Genomic DNA, 24,721 nt, shown 5'->3' on the forward strand with positions numbered 1-24,721 from the left:
CTGGACGGCGCTAAGTTGGCAGAAAGTGTCCAGCCCGGCAGGGGGCGCTAAACTAGCCTCGCCTTAACCGTGGCTTGCGGAATAAACCGCGGCAAGCTAGGAATCGCAGGTAGCGAGCCGCGATTGACTCGATCACCCAGCGTGCTGAGCCAAAGCAAACCAGGCTAATTGCAGGTCTAATGAGAGGCTGGCTTCCTGCGAAACCTGATGCAACCTGTTGGTTTAACCGGGTTAAAAAAAAAGGCTCTGCGGGCAGAGTCTGCACTAGGCTGCGAGGTAGCTGGTGAGCTTGCAACCCCGTATGTCGTCGGGATCCAGCCATGTAGTCATTTGGGGGTGCTTTTCCTTTGCAAAAAAAATTCCCCAAAAGAAAAGCTTGCAGATGCTGCCACCTGCCGACCACAGTAGTCCTTAACATTTGCAAAAAGTTATAATAAATATATATATATTTCTCACCCGCCTCGCCCCGTGTTTACCGAATGGTGGTCGAATTCCTTCTTCAAGGCCTCCCCTCCCTCCCTCCAAAGGGAAAATTCCCCCTGCCTCAGATGGCTTCCTCCCCCCCCTTTCCCTCCCCTGTACTCCTCCAATAGCAATAAAGTACCCCAAGTCCCATCAGTAAGTAACAGCAAACCGACGCTGTTTAGTAGCGGATCAATTTCTAGCTCTCTAACTTGCTACGCCAGCTTTCCAAAGTGCTGTTTCCAGCCAGGGCACGAAACCCACGTTTCACTCTGTATTCCCTTGTTGAGTTCAGATGCAATCCGTGCCCAGTCTCAGATTGGCAGTGGGTGCTATTGGCACTGGGGCTCTTCCAGCATAGATCGCCCCCTCTAACTTAAGGCACTGAATCGCAGGCTACCCTTCCCAGCACCATTGAAACGGTCAGGGTGGGTGCAATATTAGCCACGGTTAACGCACCAGCTCAGGGACCCTGATGGTGAGAACACACAGAAGAGAAGTGAACATATACACACACAACCTGCATAATCAGTCCGCCTTCTGGATTGAGAGGGCCCCTGGGGTAAGGAGGGGTAAAAAGAAGCCCTCTGGATTAAAACTGAACTCTCAACAGAGGGGGAGGGATACAACCCCCACCTCTCTCCTGTTTACAACACCGTCCTTTCAGCAGTCCCAAGAAGGTCCGGCGCCCATTTGCCCACTGATTCAGGTGAGCCTGACAGCACAAATAAATCCACAAGTGGCCTCAAGAGCTCTCACGGGGAGTACTAAACAACCAGGTGACTGCAAAGAAACACAATCCTTCCATTCCTCCCCTCTCTTCCCCATCCTGTCAGAATGAAATCTTCCATCTCCCCACCATCCTTCCAGAACTGAAGAAGCTTCTCGGATTAAAAGCGAAATGTCTTCCAAGAAATGAAATGTCTACAAGAAAACAATGAAACTCAGAGAGCGTCAAGAATCCCACAGTCCTCCTCCTCCTCCTCCTCTTCTTCTTCTTCTTCTTCTTCTTCTTCCTCCTCCTCCTCCTCCTCCTCCTCCTCCTCTCCACAAACCCCACTCTCTTCTGCCTAGTTTGGTAATGAACCATCCGCAAGAAAACAATTAGATTCAGAAAGCGCCAAGGACCCTCTCATTTCAGCCCTGAGCTACAAATATCCTCCTTTAGAGTTAGTAAGCGCTTGAAAAGGCATTTAGAGATCCTTCACTTCCCGATGGAGGGTTATATAAATCTTTTGAAAAGGCGAGCATCTAACAGCAAAATGGAGATGATTCAGCTGAGTGGGACACCGTGAGAATCCAGCCAAGGGTTTCTACACTGGGAGAAAGCACATTAATGCAATTTTCTCTGCGGATTGATTTATAAGGCTGTCTTTTGGGGACTTCTAAAGAGCCTCTACTGCTGAAGCAGGATATTTAGAGCCTGGGCTGAGGTTCTGAGATTCTCCATCCAACTCAGCTTAAAACTTGTTACAGCTTCTGGAGGCAAGTTGTCCCACTGATTAATTGTTCTCACTGTCAGGAAATTCCTCCTTAGTTCCAGGTTGCTTCTCTCTTTGGTTAGTTTCCATCCGTTGCTTCTTGTCCTGCCTTCAGGTGCTTTGGAGAATAGCTTGACCCCCCTCTTCCTTGTGGCAGCCCCTGAGATATTGGAACTCGGCTATCATGATATCCCTTCGTCCTTATTTTCATTAAACTGCTCGGCCAGTTCCTGCAACCTTTCTTCATATGTTTTAGCTTTCAGTCCCCTGATCATCTTTACTTCTCTTCTCTCTACTCTTTCTTAGAGCCTCAACATTTTTTTTCTTTCTTAGACTCTCGTTCCCAGCCTCCCCAGCCAAAAAAACAACCCAAAGAAAAAGGCTCGCCTAAAAGTCCAGCATCATCTGGTGGGTGGCCTAGACTAGAAGACCTCTGAGGTCCCCCCTCTCTAAGTTCAAGTTTCCCATTCGGGCTTCCCCCCCCCCGCAGCCTTTCTGCCCCCGTCTCCCCGTCTTTCCCCAACGCTGATTGGGTCAAAGAGGGCTGTCTTCGGCCAATCAGGCGCCTCTCCCCCCCTCCCCTCCCCGAGCCGCTGCTGGTGCGGGGGTACCCGAGGCGGCGCGGAGCTCCAGGCGCGCCTTGGCTCAGCTGGCGAGCGCGTCTTCTCTTGGAGCGAAACCTGAGCCGGGGTCCGGAGCGAGCCGGGCTCGGCTGGGGCTTTTTTTTTTGGGGGGGGGCAGCAGCGTCGTGGTTCCCGAACGGGCAGAGGAATGAGCCCGGGCTGAGCCAGTTCCCACGCTCTTCTCCTTGCGCTCTCCGCCGTCCGCCCCGTCCGACTTCGCCTCGCCGTCTTCTCGGGCTCCCCCCATGGCGGGCTCGTCGCCTCCCCCGGCTTACTCCGACCTCAAGCGGGGCCTGGAGAAGACCGGCAGCGGTGCCGAGCTCCAGCTGAACGGCGCCGAGGAGATCCCGGGCCCCGAAGAGGAAGAGGAGCCGCGCCCCGCGCCCAAAAACTACTTGTGGCTGAGCATTTTGTCCTGCTTCTGCCCTGCGTACCCCGTCAACATCGCCGCCTTCGTTTTTTCGATCCTGGTGAGTGGGGGGGGGACAGGGGCGGGGAAGCGAGGGACCCCGCTGGCACTCCGCGCCCTGCCCAAATGTTACCAGGACCTGTCCGGGACTCAGCGCCTCCTCGCCGTCGGGGGAGCCGTCCCATGCGCCTGGGCACCCCTGAAAACGGAAGCGGGAGGGGGAGGAGGAGACCCCTCCCCGGGTCCCCCCCGTGTTATCTTGCTCCCCTTCTCAAACGCCACCCTCCCCCCCCCGGTCCTCACCGTCAGCCTTTCTCCCTTCCCTTTTGAGCAAGGGCGCTTGTGCGCTTTTACGCACGAGGCGCTCCATCTGGATGTTGGGGGCTAAGCGAGGGGCAACTGCAGGGAAAGGTGGGTTTGGGGGCGCGGGGTTGGGGGCTAGGGGTCGGCCTCTCGGGGACCAAGGAGACGGGCTCTCTAGGTGCTCTGGCCTCGGGACAGGAAGAGGGAAACCCAAAGGGATCGTTTCAGGCTCAGCGCTGCCTTCCCGTTTTCGAGGCGACGGGCGCTGGTAGCCGCTGCGCGGATCCTGCCGGGTTTTGCTTAGGAATTGGTTGAAGGTGCGGATCCCGCAAGTTGCAACTTGGTCCAGGCTCTAGTATCGCAATGTGTAAACGGTTAACCGGGTTTGCGTCTCTAAAACTGGCTTCCAATCTTCTCTCCAAAATATACCCGGGGTTGGTTTGCTTGATTGCGCTTTATCAGCGTGTGGGGCTGGGCACTGGGTGCTTTTGCCCTAAATGCCCCCAGCTCAAGTCTGGAAGTGGGGTAGAAGTATTAAAATTGCAAAGGTGGGGGAATTTATAGAAGAGATCCTGAGGAATTCTCCGGACAGGAAGTCTCAAATCTCCGGGTTGCCACCAAAGGTTGAAATACTTCCATTAACCAGTTTGTATGTGGGAATTGGAGACAGCTTGAAGTTCACTTTTAACTGCTGTTGTCTGTCTCTCTCTTAGCCCTTCTTTTGCCATTTATGCTGAAAGATTCTGGAATATCAGCCTTTGGGGAAGATCCATGCCAGGACATTCTTGTGTGTTGATGAACATTTGCAAATGTAAAAAAGCGATCTTAAAATTTCAGGTCACCTAGAACCCATTTAACGTCCTTCATTTCCTCAAACATCACTTGGAAGCAAAAAAGACCAGGCTGTGCTATTTTCTTGGAAACGATAGAATACTTTGCGTTGCTTCCTTCTGTTTTGCTATGGTTTAGATTCCAGCCTATATCGCTCTGGGCTGACCTGGTGGTCTCCTATCCCGATGCCAAGCAAGGTATACCTCAGTTCTAAAGACAGATGGTGGAATCTCCTTGGGAGTGTATATTTTTGTGGTTGCGCAGTTTGGTTGAAAGGAAGAAAACCCAGTTTCATTGATGTTGCTATTTTGGGAGATGCTAGGATGAAAGAGAAACAATTGAGGGGGGGGGGAATTACAAAGCACCAGGATTTGCTGATCAAAGTTGTACTTATGGGAAAGGAATTCCGTTGTTATACCAATCGTGACTGAAGCCTTCAGAAAGATACGTCTAGAAATACTGAATTTAGCAAATATTGATCAGTCCTGAAACCCCTAATTTTACACAAAAAAATTATCCTTCTTTGAACTGCCTCTATTCTTAGGTGCTAAGATTGGACAGCCCTTCGTTTGGAATGGCATAATCTCTTGCCATTGAGACTAGAAGACCTCCAAGGTCCCTACCAATTCTTCTATATTCTAGGCTTTCTCCTTCCACCTCATCCTGAATTATATACTTCTGAAGGAAGCTGGGCCTTCACCTAACGTGTCCAAAATAAGATAATTTTGAGCCTGGTAATTTGTTTCATTGCAGAACAGAGTAACTGAATTGGACCTTAGAGGTCTTCTAGTCCAGCCCGTCTTGAGGAAGCGCTCTGGATTGATTTGTTTAGACAAGCTGTAAAGGATTCATCGCTTTCGAGGCTGTTATGGCGGCCTGTTTTGGTGGTTATGTTCGTCGGTGTTTGAAATTTCGAATGTTGTCGTCCTTTAGCTTTGCTTTTCACCCTGAATATTCACTGGAGTGGAAAGAGGATAGATAAATATAGGAATCAGTAAATGTCCCACTTTTTCTAGCACGATGACCATGATGGGGAAACAGCCACCAGTCGGTCCTCACGTTTACAAACATTGTGGCCTCCCCAGGGTCACATGATCAAAATGTGGTTGCTTGGCAACCAACATGTATTCATGATGTTCACAGCATCCTGGGGTCCTGGGATCATCGTCTGTGGCCTTCCCAGCCAGCTTCCAACAATCGGAGCCAATGGAGGACCCTGGATCGGCTTCACAATTGTGTGATTCCCTTAAGCACCTGGCAAAAAGGACGCAACATTGGGTGTCTGACTTAACAAGTGCTTAGCGCTAGAAAGTCTGATCCCACTTGTGGTCTGTAAGTGGAAGACTCTTAACCATGGTTGATGAGATATATCCACAATAGGCCAAATGTCTTCCATCCATACAGCCATTGAAGGTGGCTTACCACGTTATGGAAGATGGTGAGTCACAAACAGACAAACTAAGGGACCTTGGTGGTCTTCTAGTCCAACCCCCTGCTCAGGCAGGAAACCTGCCTATACCATTCCAGACATGTGGCTGTCCAGTCTCTTCTTAAAAACCTCCAGTGTCGGAGCACCCACAACTTCTGGAGGCAGGTTGTTCCACTGGTTAATTGTTCTAAGTGTCAGGAAATTTCTTCTTCGTTCTAACAGTTGTCCAATCTCTTCTTGAAAACCTCCCGTGATGAAGCACCTGTAACTATGCAATATAAACAACAGGCCCTGCAGATCTAGGATTTGAGATTAGAATATAATTCTTCCCCCAAATCCTGCTTGGATTATAATCACTCTTTTGCTGGTGGTGACACAGTGGAGTTCCCTTATTGGCTGGGCTCACCTTACTTGCATAGAACACAGAACAGGCATAACAGAGTTGGGAGAGACCTTGGAGGTCTTCTAGTCCAACCCCCTGCTCAAGCAGGAGATCCTAACCTAGACCACTCCAGACAAGTGACTGTCCCGTCCCGTCCTACTGATTAATTGTTCTAATTATCAGGAGATTTCTCTAAATTGCTTCTCTCCTTGATTAGTTTCCATCCCTCGCTTCTTGTCCTGCCTTCAGGTGCTTTGGAGAAGAGGTGGACCCCGTCTGGTCCTTGGGGGTGACCAGCACAAGCTCAGATTGTGGTTGCAGCCCTCTGCAGCAGAAGTCACACCCTTTCTCTATTGATCCCAGACAGGGAGAAGGATCTGGGCCAAAAACAAGACTAAGGCATTTAGCAGCCTTAATGGACTGCAGTGCATTACTTAGAAAAGAGACAACGGGATCTTTTGAAGCTCCGGGAGATACAGGGAGCCTTGCCAAACCGGCTGAGATCTGAGGGAAGCTCCTCAGCCAACAGGATGTGGAAGCAGGCAGGCAAGATTGGCGAGATGGGGGGGCGGGGGTAGCTCCTCCACCCACGCGCTCGCTTTCTGAGTTTCTGCAACGGGAAGCCCTCTGAGGCGTGTAGACAGTGGTGATGCTTTTTCAAGCTGGGATATAAAATTGCCCCGTTGGGCAAAACGGATCTGCTGGGAGAATGGACGGGGAACAAGCTCCAGTCCCAGTCCCTTTTTTTTGCACTGCTTATAACTTAATATCTCAGGGGCTGCCCCAAAGAAGAGTGCGGGGGGTCAATCTATGCTCCAAAGCCCCTGAAGGCAGGACAAGAAGCAACAGATGGAAACTACCCAAAAAGAGAAGCAACCTGGAACTAAGGAGGAATTTCCTGACAGTGAGAACAATTAATCGGTGGAACAACCTGCCTCCAGAAGTTGTAACATTGGAAGTTTTTAAGAAGAGATTGGACAGCCATTTGTTTGAAATGGTATCGGGTTTCCTGCCTGAGCAGGGGGTTGGACTAGATGACCTCCAAGGTCCCTTCCAACTACTACTACTACTACTACTACTACTACTACTACTACTACTACTACTTCTTCTTCTTCTTCTTCTTCTTCTTCTTCTTCTTCTTCTTCTTCTTCTTCTTCTTCTTCTTCTTCTTCTTCTTCTTCTTCTTCTTTTTCTTCTTCCTCTTCCTCTTCCTCTTCCTCTTCCTCTTCCTCTTCCTCCTCCTCCTCATTATTATTATTATTATTATTATTATTATTATTATTATTATTGAATCATAGGACCGGAAGGGACCTCGGAGGTCTTCTAGTCCAACCCCTCGCTCAAGGCAGGAGACCTTATACCATACCGGTCAAATGGTTGTCTCATCTATTCTTGAAATAGTCTACTCCAGGGGTTTCCAAACATAGCAACTTTAAGACTTGTGGACTTCAATTCCCAGGATTGAGGGCTGGCTGGGGAATTCTGGGAGTTGAAGTCCACACGTCTTACAGTTGCTACGTTTGGAGAGCCTTGGTCTAAGCCAGGTATCACTTCACAACCGTGTGACTAATTTAACAAACGTCGGCGATTTGCTTAACAAACGTGGCAAGGCGAGTTGCAAAATGGGGCCCTTATCAACCGCGTGGCTTGCTTAACAACAACAGACTCGCTCAACGACCGGGATGAGAAAGGTGGCGAAACGGAACGAAACTCCCTTCAACCAATGTCTCAGTTAGCAACAGAGATTCCAGGCTCAACGGTGGCCATAAACCAAGGACTACCTCTATAATTTTTTTTAAAGTGTTTCAGATCTCTGTTCCCAGTTCAATTCAAAGAGCCCCTCCCTTCTGAGGGTCATCTTACTCTTGACCTCAGAGAGGGTCAAGTTTTCAGGCCCGGCCCTTGGGACTTTGAGTGGTTGCCTGCGTTGGCTGCTTCGGTGTCCCCTTGCGGTAATGAGATCTGTTTGTGTTAAGCGGCTTCTCCATGTTTCGGAGGGCCGGGAGGAGAGGGCAGACGTGTCCTCAGAGGGCTGGATTTAAATGGCTGCTTTTGGGCTTTGGGTGGGGCCTCGTAACTGGCTCGGATGTGCAATTTTATTCCCCCCCCCGAATCCAGGCAAATCCAGGCCGTCTTGCGACCACAGCCAAGCCCGAAACTTCTGTTTCATTTCTTTCATTGAATTTTGCCCCATCTTACGACACCGTTCTTCTCACCACCATTGTTAAGCAAATCGCCAGAGCAGTTAAATGAGTCACACGGTCGTTAAGCGAATCCGGCCCTTCCCCTGTTGATCACAAAAAGGGGATCGCAGGACACAAACCCCCGGACGCTGTGACTGTCATAAATACGAGTCAATTGCCAAGCGTTTGAATGTTGATCATGTGACCCGGGGGAGGCCGCAACAGTCGCGAGTGTGAAAAAGGGCCCTACGTCCCTTTTTACGGTGACATTGGGAGTTTTGCCCCGTTTATACGACCTTGCTTGTCACAGTGGTTGAGGGATTCGCTGCCGTTGTTCAGCTAGTAATTAACAACTTTCTGATCACAGAAGGGGGCCAATTCCAAGGAGGCCCAACGGCTATCCAGCCAAGCTGTTTGTGAGAATGCCCTCCTACGCAGAAGTGCCCGAATGGATCTTGACCTTTCAATCCGAATTGAGCTGGAAGGGACCTTAGAGGTCTTCTAGTCAAACCCCCTGCTCAAGCAGGAGACCCTATCCCATTTCAGACAGGTGGCTGTCCAGTCTCTTCTTGAAAACCTCCAGTGATGAAGCACCCACAACTTCTAGAGCAGGGGTCTTCAAACTTGGCCCTCTTATGACTTGTGGACTTCAACTCCCAGAATTCCCAGCTGGCTGAGGAATTCTGGGAGCTGAAGTCCACAAGTCATAAGAGGGCCAAGTTTGAAGACCCCCTGTTCTAAAGGAAATCAATTCCACTGGTTAATTGTCCTCACTGTTAGGAACTTTCTCCTTCATTCCAGGTTGCTTCTCTCCTTGATTAGTTTCCATCCTTGACTTCTTGTCCTGTCTTCAGGTGCTCTGGAGAATAGCTGGACCCCCTCTTCTTTGTGGCAGCCCCTCAAATACTGGAACACTGCTATCATGTCGCCCCAAGTCTTTCTCTTCTCTAAGACTAGACATCCCCAATTCCTGCAACTGTTCTTCCTATGTTTTTGTCTCCAGAGCTCCACGTGTAATAGAACAGGTGACGCTAATGTCGAGATTTTTAACCTGGGCTGCATCTGCCTTCTTCTTGTTTCTTCTGCAGGCGTTAAACAGCTACAATCAAGGCGACATCGAAGGATCGAGAAGGCTGGGCCACACGGCTCTGCTGGTCGCCATCGCGTCAATTCTGATCGGTATCTTGATGATTGCAATCCTTTGTATTGTCCATTATACTACGGTAAGCCGGCTTGGGTTGCCCGTGGCTTGTATTTCATTGTCCTCAGGCTGGTGTGTAGCAGGACTGCAATACCCATCACCCACCCTCCAGCCCAGCCTAGGGGAGGGATGGGTAGTGGAGATTCAACACAGCTGACAGGTTCTAGATTTCTCAACACAACGGACTGTCCCTGGTTCTCCAAGGATGGATGGATGGATGAAAGTAAATATAGATGATATAAATGATATACCGTGTTTCCCAAAAATAAGACCAGGTCTTATATTAAAGACGCATTAGGGCTTATTCTCCAGGTAGGGGAAATATTTGGGAAAATACGGTACTAAATGCTGACAATCTTAACCCGGTGCTTATTTTGGGGGTGGGGCTTATATTATGGAGCGTCCTGAAAAAATCATGCTAAGGCTTATTTTCTGGTTGGGTCTTATTTTCGGGGAAATACGGTAGTTATAGATAATATAGATATACAGTAGGATAGACAAGTGAATAAAGCAGGATTTAGGAAGCAGGTTCAGTACCCTGGATAGCGATTACAAACAGACCAGAGTGGTAGAAAGCTTAAGAGCTGGACGGAACCAAGAGAAGAACCAAATCAGGTGCTATGGGGCTACCTTTGGGCCCATCTCTTCCATCCCAGCCCTGACAGACAAGGTTGTGGTGGGCATCAGAGAAGCAGGGATTCCCACCTGGCTACCTTAATCTCTCCATAGAAAAAGCAAAACACGGTGCAATAAATGTTTCATCTCCCGACCTGCTGTCCTTCAGAGGGGTTTGATTCCCCCGCCATAAAAGAAAACCCCGGCCTTCCCAAATTGGTCCATCAATCAAGATGGGGATGATATAAAATTGGGCCCAAAGAGCTCATCGCCTACCTCAAATTGTTGTTATTTGTAGGTCTGTCTCCTTTTCCTCTCCTGGGCTCTAGAGATGGGTAGCCTGTCTCCATATCTGTTCAAGAAATGTATTGATGATTATTGCATTTGTTGGCTTTTAATCTTTCGTGCACTTCCCCCAAATCACCGCTAGGAGATGGGCGGCTATATACAGTACATTGATTCCAGCGGCCAGCCCATCTGTAATGGGACTAGAACTCACAGTCTCCTGGTGATTGGCCCAGGGTCACCCAGTCAGTTTTCGTGGCTAATACAGAATAATAGAGTTGGAAGGGACCTTGTCCAACTCACGATCAAGCAAGATACCCCGTTACTATTCTGGACAAATGACTAGAACTCACTGTCTCCTGGTTCCTAGGCTAGCACCTTAACCACTAGACCAGAGGTAGGCAACCTTGGCTCTTTTATGACTCGTGGACTTCAACTCCCAGAATTCCTGAGCCAGCCATGCTGGGAGTTGAAGTCCACGAGTCATAAAAGAGCCAAGGTTGCCTACCCCTGCACTAGACCAAACTGGCTCTCCTATAGTTAGTGATCAGGGACGATGGAAGTTGTAGTTCAACGATATTGAGAAGCTTTCAAGACTTTCCTCTTTTCTCGTCTTCTTTTCTCGCTCTCTCTCCTTTCAAAATAGGATCTGATGCAATTATTGTCTGTGGAAAGCTAACATCTCTGCCAAAGAGGGCACGGTTAGGATCAGGAGAGGAAGGAAATTAACATTATTATTTTTTTCCATTAAGCTGGACGAGGCCCGACGATTAATGCAAAATTTCAGCAGCCAGGGGAATTGAAAGAACAGCTAACCACCCTGCTGCTAGAGCCCACGAGTTTTTGAGTGCACTTCTATCAAATTATCACCCTTTTAAAGCCTGTCTGCCACACCTGGTGGAGGGCCACGGCCCTGGGGGTGGGGGGACCCCGGCTGTACTACGTTTCTCTTTTCAGCACTATTTATTCCCTGCATGTCTCCATGGCATTGTGCTGTTATAGGGGTTTTCTTTTTTTTCTTCCCCCCCCCCCCAAGAGTTTGGGGCACGTCTTGTGTTTTGCACTTTTAAGGTTTTTGCTAGCTTTGCAATCCACCTGGTGAATTTCTGGGGCAAATTAGGAGAGCGAAAAATGAAGAATAAATGAGAATGTTAGAGGGATGTGATCACATTTCTTGGGCTGGATTAGCCTGTTGTATGTTTATTTTGTGCTTTTGACTGCTTACGGCATGTTATCCAATGTTCCCCTTACTCTGGCTTGGCTGGTTAGACAGTCACAAAAGGGGATCGGGTGGCCCCTGGACGCTGCGACCGTCGTAAGTATGAGTCGGTTGCCAAGCGTCCGAATTTTGATCCCGTGACCATGGGGAGGCTGCAACAGTCGTAAGGGTGAAAAAATGGCCCTAAGTCATTTTTTTCCCAGTGCTGTTGTGACTTTGAATGGTCTTTAAATCAACTGTTGTAAGTCGAAGGACTGGCAGTCGTTCAAAAAAAAAAAAATCGTGACGGGGGCCTCGATGGTTCAATTCCCATAAAAATTGGGTGGAGCTTGCATCAGAAGGCCAAAACCAGAATTGCCTTGCATTTCCACCCCTTTCATTCATCTAATAACACAATGATACCCATAGAAAGGGGAGCAGCTTCACATGCAAGGCTGCATTCATGAGTTGACCTCGTAGGAAAGGCTGTTGGGGTGGGGGGTGGCACCTGCAGCCTGACGGATTAGTGACTTGGGGAAGGGGCTTCGGAGTTCGGCGACGCTCCAAGCCTTATCCACGTAATCAATGGACATTGCTTATCAAAGTACCGATGGAGGAAGCACTTGTGTTCCTAATGCACATTTAATTAGGTTTTTAATTGTGTTTTCATTCCATTCTTCGCTGGGGCGAGCTGTGTTCAGCGCCCTCTGTGGGTGGAAAGGAGAAAAATCACGTTCACAGCCAAATCGCAAAAAAGGAGATTTAAGGAATAGAATAGAATAGAATAGAATAGAATAGAATAGAATAGAATAGAATAGAATAGAATAGAATAGAATAGAAGTAGAGTAGAGTAGAGTAGAGTAGAGTAGAACAGAAGTAGAGTAGAGTAGAACAGAAGTAGAGTAGAGTAGAGTAGAGTAGAGTAGAGTAGAAGCTGGAAGGGACCTTGGAGGTTCACCTTTGCTAGCTAGAGAATTCTGGGAGATGAAGTCAACCCATGCTGGCTAGGGAATTCTGGGAGTTGAAGTCTACACATACTACCAAGTTGCCATCTTTGCAAACCACTAGACTGGATGATCCTTAGGGTCCCTTCCAGCTCTTCAGAGCTACGTTTTTATGTTCATGCTTTTCCCGTTGGTGGCGGTTGGATTAATTGCTTTGAGAGGGACTCCATCAACTCAAAGAGCGCCTTTAATTAAGCGAGCAGAAGACTGCACATGTCTGAAAGATGATTGTTAACACGGGTGCTAATGAAGGGGCAGCTGGCAAATAAGAAGCATTTCACGAGGGAGTGAGATTCTTGCAAAAAAAAAACACCAAAATATCTGTGTGTGAAGTTCCTTAGCTTAGCAGGGGATTGCAAAGTGGAAGAGCCAGGATACCAGCATTCAAAACGATGCCTGCAATTTGCCATCACGCTGGAATCGAGTCGCCAAGAAAGTTGAAGGCTGGGAAGACGAGGGAGAGACTCCAGGGAGTGCTAATTCAGCCTTGCTTGGAAGAATCTCTGCTTGAGGCTGATCATGATTTACCAGAATAGCTTTGGGGGCCCCCAGAGGCCTGCTTGTAAATGAAAATGGGCAGCTGCGAGCGAAACTCTTCATTTGGAAAAGCGCCCGCTTGCAAAGAGAAGAGACAGCAATAAAATGGCATAAATCACGTCCCGGCAGAAAGATGCCTCGCTTATTTGCTTCGGAGCGATTTGGGCCCCATCTTTCCCGGTCAGTTGGCAACCCTGGGAACACAGTTAGTCCTTGACTTGCAAATTGGTGAGCAAAGTTACAACGGTACTGAAAAAAAGCGAGTTATGACCGCTTTTCACACTTACGACCGTTGCAGCCATCTCCGTGCTCACAGGATCAAAATTCACAGGCTTGGCAACTGGCGTGTACTTACGACGGTTGCAGTGTCCTGGGATCATGTGATCCCCTTTAGTGACCTCCTGACAAGCAAAATCCACAGGGAAGCAAGCCAGATTCGCTTAGCGACCGTGTTACTAACTGAACAAACGCGGTGATTTCCTTCACAAATGTGGCAAGGAAGGTGGTAAAACGGAGCCAAACTCACTTAACAAATGTCTCGCTTAAGAACAGAAATATTGGGATCAGTTGTGGCCAGTAATTTCTCCAGGGTCAACTGTTGCCAGGGTTGACTGCTGGGTCATCCCTGATGTTCCAAGTTCATCCTGTAGCATCTCCAGAAATGGCCTAAGGAGAGCCTGGTGGCGCATTCCATGTTCAAGCTGGAGGGGTTTTATGAAAACATTGGAAACCCCCCCCCCCAAAAAAAAGGTTCCAACATTAGCAAAGCTGGAGTCATTTCCTGACAAGTGGGCTGGATATTGATTTCTTTAGACTGCCCTGATGCATAATTCAGCTTTTAGTGTTGGGGAGGTGACATCTGTCAATGGGAACTTAATGCTTTTGATTCAAAAGGGCAGGGAGCTGCTAATGCAAGGGATTGTTTGTTTAATGGGAACACAAACCATTAAATAATGTGTCCATTAGGCCCGGTGGATGAATAATTTACTAGGTCAAACTTTCTCAATTTCTCTGCCTCTTTTTTTCCCTCTCCCCCTCTCTCCTCCCTTCCCTTCTCCTGGACCTCCCCATTTTCATTTTCATTTTTATTATTTTTTTCCTGCAATGCAGCACACCATCTGAATGCAGAGATGCGGGATGTGAACGTATCCCATCTCCAGGCCCGTGACACAGGGGGAGGGTCTGTCCCCAGGAAGAAAATGTAAACACGGATGCTCAACAAACCAGATCTGGTTTGTTCCATTTTTATCCTACAAACCTGGCTCGAGGCACAGGTGGAAATCTCCAGTGATCGTTTGCTGGCGGTGGGTTCCCTGTGTCGAGAGATTAGCAGTTCCCTCCCCTCCGAAGAACCGAAAACAGGAAAAAAGAAGGGGGGGGGGAAATAATTATACGTCTTTCTTAAAGAACGTCTTTATGGAACTCCCTTTTGGCAAATCCTCTGCTCCCTTTTCCTGCACGCCAGAAGTGTAACGTGTAGCTCGCCTGCCCTGTCCTCGGCTTTTGCACTCGGCTGTCTCCCAGGCTGGAGATGTTTGCTGGCTGAACTTTTCCGGATCGGTGAATGGATGCAAGGTCTGTCCCACAGGTGGAGTTTCCTGGGACTTCTGACTTCCATCCATGAACCCAATGTAGCATCTCAGGTGAAGGCATCCATAGGACACATCCACACCCAGGAGATGTTTTCAACCTCCTTCTTTTTTTCCTCTCTCTCTTGGGCAGGAATGAGTCTGACCCGCCTTACAATATCTGTCATGCGTCTGTTTTGATCCTGCCTCTTTTCACTGGCTGTGTACCCCTTTCTGTCTGCGAGTTGCAGAAAGCATGCATTATCCAGAGAACGACAACTCCGTGGTGGCTACCTGAAGGAATGAGGGTGGGGGGGGGATAAACCCATCACTTTCGATGTCTTGGGGGATTATTTACTCTGTAAAGGGAAGGAAATCAACGCTTGGAAATCGAAGTTATCATCTGCTCCTTGGACTTCTGCGAAAGACACGGTTTTGGTGGTGGTGGGGTGACGTTGAGAAACCGAGAAACCAAAGGCACGAAAAAGGGAGTTGAAATTTAATCAGGTCAAGTATGTTGTTACCGTGAAAAAAATTATCCAATCTTTCCCTTTGTGGTGCCGGATCCAGAAATCCTTGACAGGATGGCAGTGAGAAATGTAATGTCTCTTGGTTTACGAGCAGGGATTATAGGAAAAGGTTCAGGTATTCCACCTATTTTATTTTACGTTTTTTCAAAGGTGATTTCGTGGTCATGAACTGGGGGGGGGATTCAAGATCCCTGGTCAGGTTGCAGAATGAAAAGTCCTGCTTGTTAAGGAATTCAAAGAATAAACTTGCATTGGTTTGTATGTGCTTTCGTTCCGTCATTTCGGCGCAGACTGAGGAACTCTGAATTAGGGTTGGTCGGCCATAATTGAGAGCGGTGTTTCTCCACCTTGGCTACGATGCTAACTCCCAGAATTCCCCAGCCAGCCCATGACCCCGGGATGCTGCAACTGCTGTAAACACGTGCTGTTTCCTGAGTGTCTGAATTTGGATCACATGTCCCCGGGGATGTTGCGACGGTCCTAAGTTCAAGGACCAGCCCTAAAGTTACTTTCTTCAGGGCCGTCGTAATTTCAAACGAACAGTTGTTAAGTCAAGGGTTACCTGTGCAGACAACCCACTCACAGTTGCCTGGACAAGGCCAGCCGCCACCCGCCCATGACATTCTTGTCTCTTGGGTTTGATGACGCAGGACTTGGGAAGAACGTGGGAATCGGCAAGGTTCACACCACCAAACTCAAACTCTTAACAAAATTTACGAGGTTTGTGCGGAACTCATTGAAAACCAAGCTTGAAAGAGTTTGGCTCGATGGGATGGCCTGGTTGAGGCTGCACACAAACACAACGGCCGTCCCCAGATGGTATGTTGGACGTCAGGCCATCCAACACCTTTGGAGCTGTAATTAGCAAGTCGGTCTGACACTATTTTGTTGTCCTAAGAGCCGGGCTGGAGAGCCTTCTGGCCGTGGGCTTCAGCTGTCGAATTCTCCCTTACCATCCCGAGCATTTCTGGATGACTCAAGTCCCAAATCCCTGCCCCCTCTTGCCTCTCCCCTTTGGCAGGGTTTACAGGCAGAGACAGATGGAGGCCGAAAACTGATGCTCGGCGTCCCTGGATATAGCCTCCTTCGGGTCTTAAGGACAGCTGAGCTGTCAAAGAGCAGCGACTGCAGTATCCTGGTCTGTAATCCTAGAGAAGGCCTGCTAAATATACCCAGGTCTCTACAGTAGAGGAGGTGAAAACCCAGCAGATATTTAGACCAGAGGCGTCGTGAGAGATTTTTGTTCCACAAGTAGCAAAGCCCACGGACCAGTTGCCTTGGAAGGCCAAAATCTGCCCATGCACCAAGGTGTGGTTGAGCCCTCCATGGGGGCATGTGAAGCTGGACTGAGGCTCTTTCAGTTTTCCTCCAGAATAGCAACAGAGAGGATTGATTGGGGACCGTCTCCCGGTGATTGGCCCAAAGTCACAAAGCCGGCTTTCCTGCCTAAAGCAGGACTAGAACTCACAACCTGGTTCCTGGGTCAGTACCTTAACCAACAAACCAGAGTGGCTCTCAGTTGTAGGATATATACATATATACACCACAATTAGACACTTACAAAACTTAGCGTAATGTTTGGTCCGCTTCCTTGCTACACCAGCTTTCTTTCTCCTCTGCTACTAGGGGCTCCGGAAAGTTGCCCATTTGCCCAGCACAGGAACCAACGCCGGAAATCTATAATTATTCTTGAGTGGCTGAAGGCCGGAAGCTGAGCTGCAGATAGAATTCGCCTCCTCCACTTTTCCTGCCTGAGTAGGTGCTGCCAAAAAACTGGAATGCCATCCAGGCTTTTGGGGAATTATTAAAGCAGGCGAGTGAGCGAAGAGAACTGTCTTCTGAAAAAAGATTCCAGATCCGCTCAGGTGTCCAATTACAAGGATTTTGACCCTTTCAAAATCTCCTGCTGTTATTTGTTTTTTTTTTGTTTGTATCCGGCCTCTATTCTCTCTAAAATAACTCAAGGCATTGAACCTACTTAATAAGCCTTCCTCCTCCTATTTTTCCCCACAACAGACCTGTGAGGTGGGCTGGGCTGAGAAAAAGGGACTGGCCCAAAGTCACCCAGCTGGCTTTCATGCCTAAGGCAGGACTAGAACTCACTGTCTCCTGGTAGTTGGCCCAAAGTCAACCAGCCAGTTTTCACGCCTAAGGCAGGACTAGAACTCACCGTCACCCAGTTTCCTGCCTAGTGCATTCACCACTAGGCCAAACTGGCTCTGTGCTCTGTTCTCGTTGACATCGGCGAAGAAAGAAATTTAACAGGTGCCTATCAGACAGGAGCATACCAGATTTCCACTGGGTGTTCATCAGTTGGCAAATACTTGAACTCCCAACATTGTCACCTGTACGAAATAGTGTGTCCAAGCCAAAAGGGTCCCTAAGAAGCCCCAGGACATCATGTGCACGGCATTAATGGCCCAGATTATGTAATTTGTGCAGCCCTGACGTGCCCGGCATTGCTTTCTCTCCCCAGAGGATGCGTAAATAGACAGCAGGTGCATTAGCAGTTTGGCATGGAAAGAGCACCGGCTGAAAAAGCCAAATAAATGGAGAGAATGAGACTAACAGAAGTGCAAATGAAACGTACCATTTTTACCACCCGGGCCTCTGTTTAGGGCCCTCAAAAGTGTACACATACCTAACAGACATTTAAACATGTTATATATATATATACCATCTGCCTCCCTATCCTAAGGCGAGCGGCTATATGGAGTCTGGGTGAGTGAGCAGGTCATTTTGGGCTTACGTGGATAATTAGGACAAGAACTTTTGGATAAGAAATGAAGTGACTGTTCAGCGAGCGAGTCCCCTTCGTTTTTGAAAAATCACCCAATGCAAAGACCTGCAAGCAGAAAAGTCACTATAAACTAGAGCAGGGGTAGGCAACCTTGGCTCTTTCATGACTCGTGGACTTCAACTCCCAGAATTCCTGAGCCAGCATGGCTCAGTATGGAAACCTCTCCCTTTCCCCTCAGCGTGGCTGGCTCAGGAATTCTGGGAGTTGAAGTCCACGGGTCATGAAAGAGCCAAGGTTGCCTACCCCGGGGCTAGAGCAAAAGAAAGCAGAGATTGGTCCCAATTGCGATAGGCGCCTTGGCTGCAAGCCCAAAACAGTCTGGAACAGCCCTTGAACGCCGTCGGCATTCACAAAATCCCCATCGGTCAATTGCACGAGGAAACTTAACCTGGAATAGCCGGCAGCCTTTTAACCTTTTAATACCTTTTAACAGCATCCAACAGTCTCCGCCTTTCCCGGGTCCCTCGGCCAGCATGGAACTCCTAATCCTTTGCCGCCCCCTCCTGGCCACCTGCGGTCTTTGCAGCCCAGAGCGAAGCGAAGTCCTTTAACTCCGGCCGGCGCGCGCGGGGGGGGGACTCTGACGCGCAGGCGCGTTCCTAAGCGTCGTATGCGACGGCCTCTTACAGGAACCGGAAGGAGAGACCTACCAAAGGGGGCGGGGCCGGAAGCGACGGCTCGGAAGCGAAGGAACCGGGTAGTTTTGCCATCTACGCCGGCGGCTGTTGCTGCTCTTTAGCCGGGACGGGAAGGAGGAGACCGGCGTGAGCCGCGGGGGCCTCTCCGGGCTTTGAATGTGGCCGGGTGGCGCTCACAATCGGCGGCTCTCCCGACGCGAGGTGACTTCGGGGTTCCTGAGCGTGTGCAGAGCGCGGCGCCCGGTTTGGGAGGGGCGGGGTTTGGGGGCTGCTTCGTCGGCGCATTCTTTGCCCCGCCAGGAGCGCGCTCACGACAGCCCCGCGAGGTAGGACGGGAGGAGCTTTCGCCCGGGGGCTCTTGGGTCTCCATGGCTGGCCCGACCCTCCCTGGGCTGCCCGGGTTTTGTAACGGGGAGGGGGGGGGGCGAGAGGAGTTGCCCTTTTGTAACTTCGCAACAATCCTCCCAAAAAAGAAAAAAGCCCAGCGCAAAAAAGCATCCTGGTGGGGGGCTTCTTTCTTGATGATGATGATGATCTTGATTGATGATCATGATGATGATTTTGATCATGATGATCTTGATGATCACGATGATGGCTTCTTTCTTGATGATTTTGATTGATGATCATGATGATGATGGCTTCTTGATGATCATGATGGGGATTTTGATCATGATCTTGATCAACCACGGTGGCTTCTTTCTTAATGAGGATTTTGATTGATGATCATGATGGCTTCTTGATGATGATTTTGATCATGATCATCTTGATCAACCATGGTGGCTTCTTTCTTGATGATTTTGATTGATGATGATGATGCTGATGGCTTCTTGATGATTTTGATGATCGTGGTGATGATTTTGATCACGATGATCTTGATGAGCACCATGGTGGCGTCTTTCTTGATGATGACGATGGTTCATTTTTTCCCATTCAAATATTTGCCAAATTGGGAATCCAGGGCAGGGTCCCCCGAAAGAAGCCAATACTGACTCCTAAGGATTGATGAGTATGTAAAAATAGTTGCAGGGGGGGGGGAAGAGTCAAAAGGGAGCCAGTAAATCTCTTGTGGGTCATTAAGTGATTGATAAACGATGGAAGATCAATTGAGGTGAATTAACCTTTTGGGGGAGGGGACGTGCCCTCTTATTCGGCACAATGCATTCCCGTCCAGGCATTTGATTGTTTTCTGTAGATAAAGTTTGTTTTCTCCTCTTATGGTCTGGATTCTTCTGCCCTGTTTTCTTCCTTCTTTTACAAGGGCGACTAGCTGGTGATCAAAATAAAGATTATCCGTCTGCCAGCCGCCATCCCTGACCCTTGAAGAGCCATGGGGAACACCAGCAGCGAACGGTCTGGCGTAGAGCGCCACGGAGGCCATAAGTCAGCTCGAAGGGACAGCCCTGGGGGATCAAAGGATGGAGACAGGCCCAAGATTTTGATGGACAGTCCCGAAGATGCTGACCTGTTCAGTGCAGAAGAAATGAAAGTAGGTGAATCCGGCTTTCCCCCGTTGACTTTGCTCGTGAGAAGGTCGCAAAAGGGGATTGTGCGACTCTGGGACGCTGTGACCGTCATAAATACAAGTCAGTGGGCAAGGCTCTGAATTTTGCCCACCTGACCCCGGAGATGCTGCAATAGTCCTAAGTCTGAAAAATGGTCATGGGTCACTTCTTTTCCAGTGCCGTTGTAAGTTTGAGCGGCCACTAAACGAATTGAGGACTACCTTCAAATGTCAGTTTCTGGCAAAAAGGCGTTGTCAAGGGTGGTCCCATGACTGCAGGGTGCAGCCAACTGCTGTAAATGCAGGCCAGTTGCCGAAGCGCCCAAAATGTGGTCATGGGACGGCGGGAAAAGGGATGCGGGAACTTTGAACCCGGGTCATAAGTAGCTTTTGGGGAGTCTGTCGTAACTTTGAACAGTCATTAAGCAACCAGTCGTAAGTTGAGGAGCGTCTATGATAGCAAGGAGGCCGAGCTGTCGTCCTTGGTGTGCTGATGTACAGCAGACCCTGTCCGGAGTCCTTTCCATCTCTTTTTTGGGGTGGGTGGGACACGTGGCAAGGCCTCAGATGCCACCCTGGCCTTTCGCAAGCTATGATCTCGGAACGATCGTGGCCAGTTTCCCGAAGTCTGCTGTTTTCTAGGCTCCGATGGAGAAAGACGAATTCCTGGCTTGGCAACACGACCTAGAAGTGAGCGACAAAGCCCCCACACAAGCTCAGCCGACCGTCTTCCGGTGGACCGGCGGAGGCAAAGAAGTTTATTTATCGGGCTCCTTCAACAACTGGAGCAAACTCCCGCTTACGCGGAGGTAAACTGCGAGTCTGGAAAACAGGCATCTCCTGCGGGGTGTGTGGGTGTGTTGGGAGGGGGAAATTAGTTCATAGATGAGCAGAGTCTCTTCAAATTGACCTGCAGAGATATAAGAACAGTTTCTTATTTTATCAATCCCATAAATATGCAAATGTTTTTCTTTTGGCGCCTGGCTTTCCCAAACTGCCCTTTTGTCTCGAGTTGTTTTTCTCCCGGCTTGATTGTTTTATTCCTCCCTTTTTTAGCCTCTGAAGGAAAACGGGTGCAGGAGGTTGACCTAAGCAAGATCCATTACCTACGAATACCTAGGCTTGCATATTATCGGTTTAGTTATTAGATTTTTATCCTGCCTTTATTACTTTATACGTAACTCAAGGCAGCGACCCTATCTAATGCTCCTTTCCTCCATATTTTCCCCACAACAAACAGCCCTGCGAGGTGGGTTGTTGGACTGAGAGGGGGTCACCCAGCAGTTTGTTGTGCTTACGTTATTCTGTTGTGATTCCCCCCCTTTTTCACAGCCACAACAATTTCGTAGCAATCCTCGATCTTCCAGAAGGCGAACACCAGTACAAGTTTTTCGTGGATGGCCAGTGGACTCACGATCCTTCAGAGGTGAGACCGTCTTTATTCGGGGGAATCTGCTTCGTTTCGTTACCCTGGGAATAAATGGATTATTCTGCATTTGACGCCTGTCAGTTGAGCATCCTCCCCGGCTCGCCAGCTCTTCCTTAGCTGAAGTTTCTTCTGGTCGTTTTGGTCGGGAGAAATAACAGCTGTGGTCCAGCCACTTCTGAAAGGGCATTTGGCTGTCTGCCATCTATGTATCCGTAGCAATAAATCTGTTAACTATCTTTTCATGCGCAAAAGCTGTTCCCTGATGGTGTTTCATAAAGTCACAAGGAAGCAGGAACTGGGTCAGTTAAGACTGTTCAGAAAAGATAATCTTGGTTTTAAGAGACTGCCCTTCCCTCCCCCAAAGGGAAGAATACTTATAGCATCCTAGGGCTGGAAGGGACCCTGGGGGTCTTCTAGTCCAACCCCCCTGCCCAAGCAGGAGTCCTTATATCCTCTTGGACAAAAAGTTGCCCAATCTTTTCTCGAACACCTCCAGTGATGGAGCACCCACAACTTCCAGAGACTGATTAATTGTTCCCTTCGTCGGGAAAATTCCTCCCTAGTTCCAAGCTGGATCTCTCCTTAACCAGCTTCCCCCTTTTGTCACCTTTTCCGTGAATCTAAGCTGAGCTTTCCATTTGAAAGGCTCATATTTGGCGAGGCAAACTTAATTCTCCCCCCCCCCCCAAAGTCAATATAGGGCTAACCTTCTGTTTGATCTGACCCGCTTTCCTGCTGGATCTAACAAACTCTCTTCCTAGGCTGTGGTGACCAGCCAACTAGGGACGGTCAACAATATCATCCAAGTGAAGAAGACAGACTTTGAAGTTTTCGATGCTTTAATGGTCGATTCCCAAAAGTGCTCCGACGTGTCAGGTAAGTCGCGCGTGCAAAAACCCGAAAGGGAAGGGAGGACGCTTCGGTTTATGGCAAGATCTAATCTGGGTCGGTCCCTTGAAACAGAGATCTACTCTTCCGAGCTTTTGGACTTGTACTGGAGCTCCCCCACCTTCAGGGAATTTCTCTCTGCTGGAATATCTGGACTTCAACTCCCAGAATCCCCCAGCCAGCCAGAATTCTTAAAGTCTTACAGCTGCCAAGCCCTGATCTAGTATGCTCCCTCTTTCTCTCCCTCCAGAATTGTCAAGCTCGCCCCCTGGACCGTATCACCAGGACCCATACATCGTTAAGCCGGAAGAGAGATTCAAGTCGCCCCCTATCCTTCCTCCCCACCTGCTGCAAGTCATCCTGAACAAAGACACGGGGATTTCCGTAAGTCACGAGGAGAAGCAGGCCAAACATTTCGCCCTCCTAGCCTGGCTTAGCCTTCTCCAGTTGTGCTGAAACTACAGCTCCCAGTGTTCTCTGGGGCATGAAGCCTAGGCTAAGCATTTGTGGTGTGTGTGTGTGTGTGTGTGTGTGAGTTGCTTCAAATAGGAAGCCCAACACGAGAGCTTTTTCAGGCACTTTACAGGTGCTGCCTGCTCTTTTGTTCGAGCTGCCTTCCGGCTTAAAGCCGGGGATGAGATGAGTCTTGGAGGCAGCTGCAAAAATGGATGCCCGTTTTTGTAGCACATCTTTTAATGCAGGTAGCCTTTGACTTAACGGCCGTAATTGGGACTGTTGCTAAGCAGAAGGTTAAGTGAGTCCCCCCCCCCCCGATTTTACAGCCTTTTTCACCCCAGTTGCTAAGCGTTGTTAAGCAAATTGCAGTTGTTAAACAAAATCGGCTTCCCCCGTTGACTTTGTTGGAAGCTGGCTGGGAAGGTTGCAAATGGGGAATCAGGTGACCCCAGGACGCTGCGCCTGTCTGAAATACTCGGCAGTTATCAAGTGCCTAAATTTTGATCCTGAGATGGTCTTAAATGCAAAGACAGGTCTTATGTCAGCTTGTAACTAAGCGAATGGCTGTAAATCAAGGGCTACCTGTATTGGAGGGGGGCGGAGGGGTCAGGATGAGCATCCTGGGCCCGGAGCCCCTTTGAGGTCGAATCCCTAACCCAAAGCTCTTCTGCTTAGTGCGATCCAGCTCTCCTTCCGGAACCGAATCACGTCATGTTGAACCATCTCTACGCGCTGTCCATCAAGGTAAGAGCAGCCTCCCTCGCGGCGGCACGGGGGCTTCTTTAGGGGGGCTCCATCTTCCGAGAGGACTCCCCTCTTCCCTCTCCCCTAGGACGGAGTGATGGTGCTGAGCGCCACCCACCGTTACAAGAAGAAATACGTGACTACGTTGCTCTACAAGCCCATATGAACGAGAGGGAGGGAAAGCGGACCGGTGCGAGAGAAGAAGGAATTGCCATCCAGAGGATCCCCTACGCCCCCAAACTCGACAGCAGCATCCTTGCTGTTAAACTGCCCCCACCCCACCCCCAGAAAAAGTTTTGGTTGAACTGCTGGTGCCTTGCTTCTCCTCTCCTCGCCCATTCTTTCGATCCAGACGATCAGCCCTGGTTTTGTCAATCAAGCATGAAGCTGCCTGCAAGGAGGGGGGGGGGAGAAACTCCCAGAGGACAGCCAAAACCACGCAGGCCAATTAACCTTGAAAATTAAATTAAATTCTTCCAACGCTTTCTACCGAAAAGCCAGAGGACGGCTACAACAGCCAAAGGGAGACGAGTGTCTCAAATCAGTTGCTTCTGAAAATGTCTTCTTGTAATCCTACAGTTGCGTCAGCCGTCTGGCCAAACCTGCCGTCGTCGTTTTTTTAAACCTTTTTAGTTGATCACAGCAGCAATAAGGACCAAAGAAGGGGGAAATAGCCCACTCTTTTCTCTTCCTCCTCCCCGCCCCGGCAGGAAGTCAGCAGCCTCGGTGCTTTCGACGTGTTTTGTGGATCCTCGGCGATCTTCAACCGTCCCAGCAGCAGTTTTATTCTTTGGAATGATCGGCTCAACGGCAGCCTTCCGAATCAGTATTTTAGGTCCACCTGTCTTGTCGTTGGTATTTACCCTGTTTCAGGAAGTGGTTTTAATAAATAAAAAAGGCACAGTGTAAAACAGGCCTGTCCCTTTCTCTTTCCGTCTGGCTCCGAAGTTCAACCGTGTTTTATGCTCATGTTGAGAGGTTGGTATTTTTGAAGATAAGGTCTAAGATAAAAGATGTGGGGAGAGCTACTTCCTGATCCGTGGGGCTGAGCGAGCCAATCTTCCCTCCTGTAAAAAAGTGGAGGGAACGGGAAGCTTGGGAATTGCTAGGGTGGAATCTCAAAGGGCAGAAGAAGGTGGGAAAGGGCTGGGGGATAATGACCAAGGAAAGCCTTCACTTCATCGTGATTTTGGGCTTCTTCGAGGGCAAAATAAGAATTGAAAC

At 49.1% G+C, this 24,721-nt stretch overlaps 3 protein-coding genes across 3 annotated transcripts in view; 2 read left to right on the top strand and 1 right to left on the bottom strand.

Annotated features, from left to right (window-relative positions):
- The window catches only part of TBC1D10A (TBC1 domain family member 10A), a 20,516-nt gene extending 17,703 nt beyond the window's left edge, over positions 1 to 2,813 (bottom strand). The window contains exons 1-2 of the mRNA XM_015817452.1: positions 2,742 to 2,813; positions 1,119 to 1,177 (exon numbers count right to left, since the gene is read on the bottom strand). Coding sequence (XP_015672938.1) covers positions 1,119 to 1,177; positions 2,742 to 2,813 — 131 coding nt within the window. The remainder of the gene's footprint in view (positions 1 to 1,118; positions 1,178 to 2,741) is intronic.
- TMEM233 (transmembrane protein 233) lies at positions 2,719 to 14,311 on the top strand. Its single transcript, XM_015817470.1, has 3 exons — positions 2,719 to 3,036; positions 9,192 to 9,326; positions 14,054 to 14,311. The coding sequence occupies exons 1-3, from the start codon at positions 2,812 to 2,814 to the stop codon at positions 14,063 to 14,065; spliced, it is 372 nt and encodes a 123-aa protein (XP_015672956.1). The 5' UTR covers positions 2,719 to 2,811; the 3' UTR covers positions 14,066 to 14,311.
- Positions 14,312 to 18,528: 4,217 nt separating this feature from the next.
- On the top strand, positions 18,529 to 23,776 carry PRKAB1 (protein kinase AMP-activated non-catalytic subunit beta 1). The gene is made up of 8 exons (XM_015817471.1): positions 18,529 to 18,680; positions 19,738 to 19,965; positions 20,623 to 20,789; positions 21,313 to 21,406; positions 22,171 to 22,285; positions 22,548 to 22,681; positions 23,429 to 23,497; positions 23,586 to 23,776. The coding sequence occupies exons 2-8, from the start codon at positions 19,807 to 19,809 to the stop codon at positions 23,661 to 23,663; spliced, it is 816 nt and encodes a 271-aa protein (XP_015672957.1). The 5' UTR covers positions 18,529 to 18,680; positions 19,738 to 19,806; the 3' UTR covers positions 23,664 to 23,776.
- The last annotated feature ends 945 nt before the right edge of the window (positions 23,777 to 24,721 follow it).

Source organism: Protobothrops mucrosquamatus, unplaced genomic scaffold, assembly GCF_001527695.2.
Source record: "Protobothrops mucrosquamatus isolate PMUCROS unplaced genomic scaffold, P.Mucros_1.0 scaffold593, whole genome shotgun sequence".
NCBI classification, from domain to species: Eukaryota; Metazoa; Chordata; class Lepidosauria; order Squamata; family Viperidae; genus Protobothrops; species Protobothrops mucrosquamatus.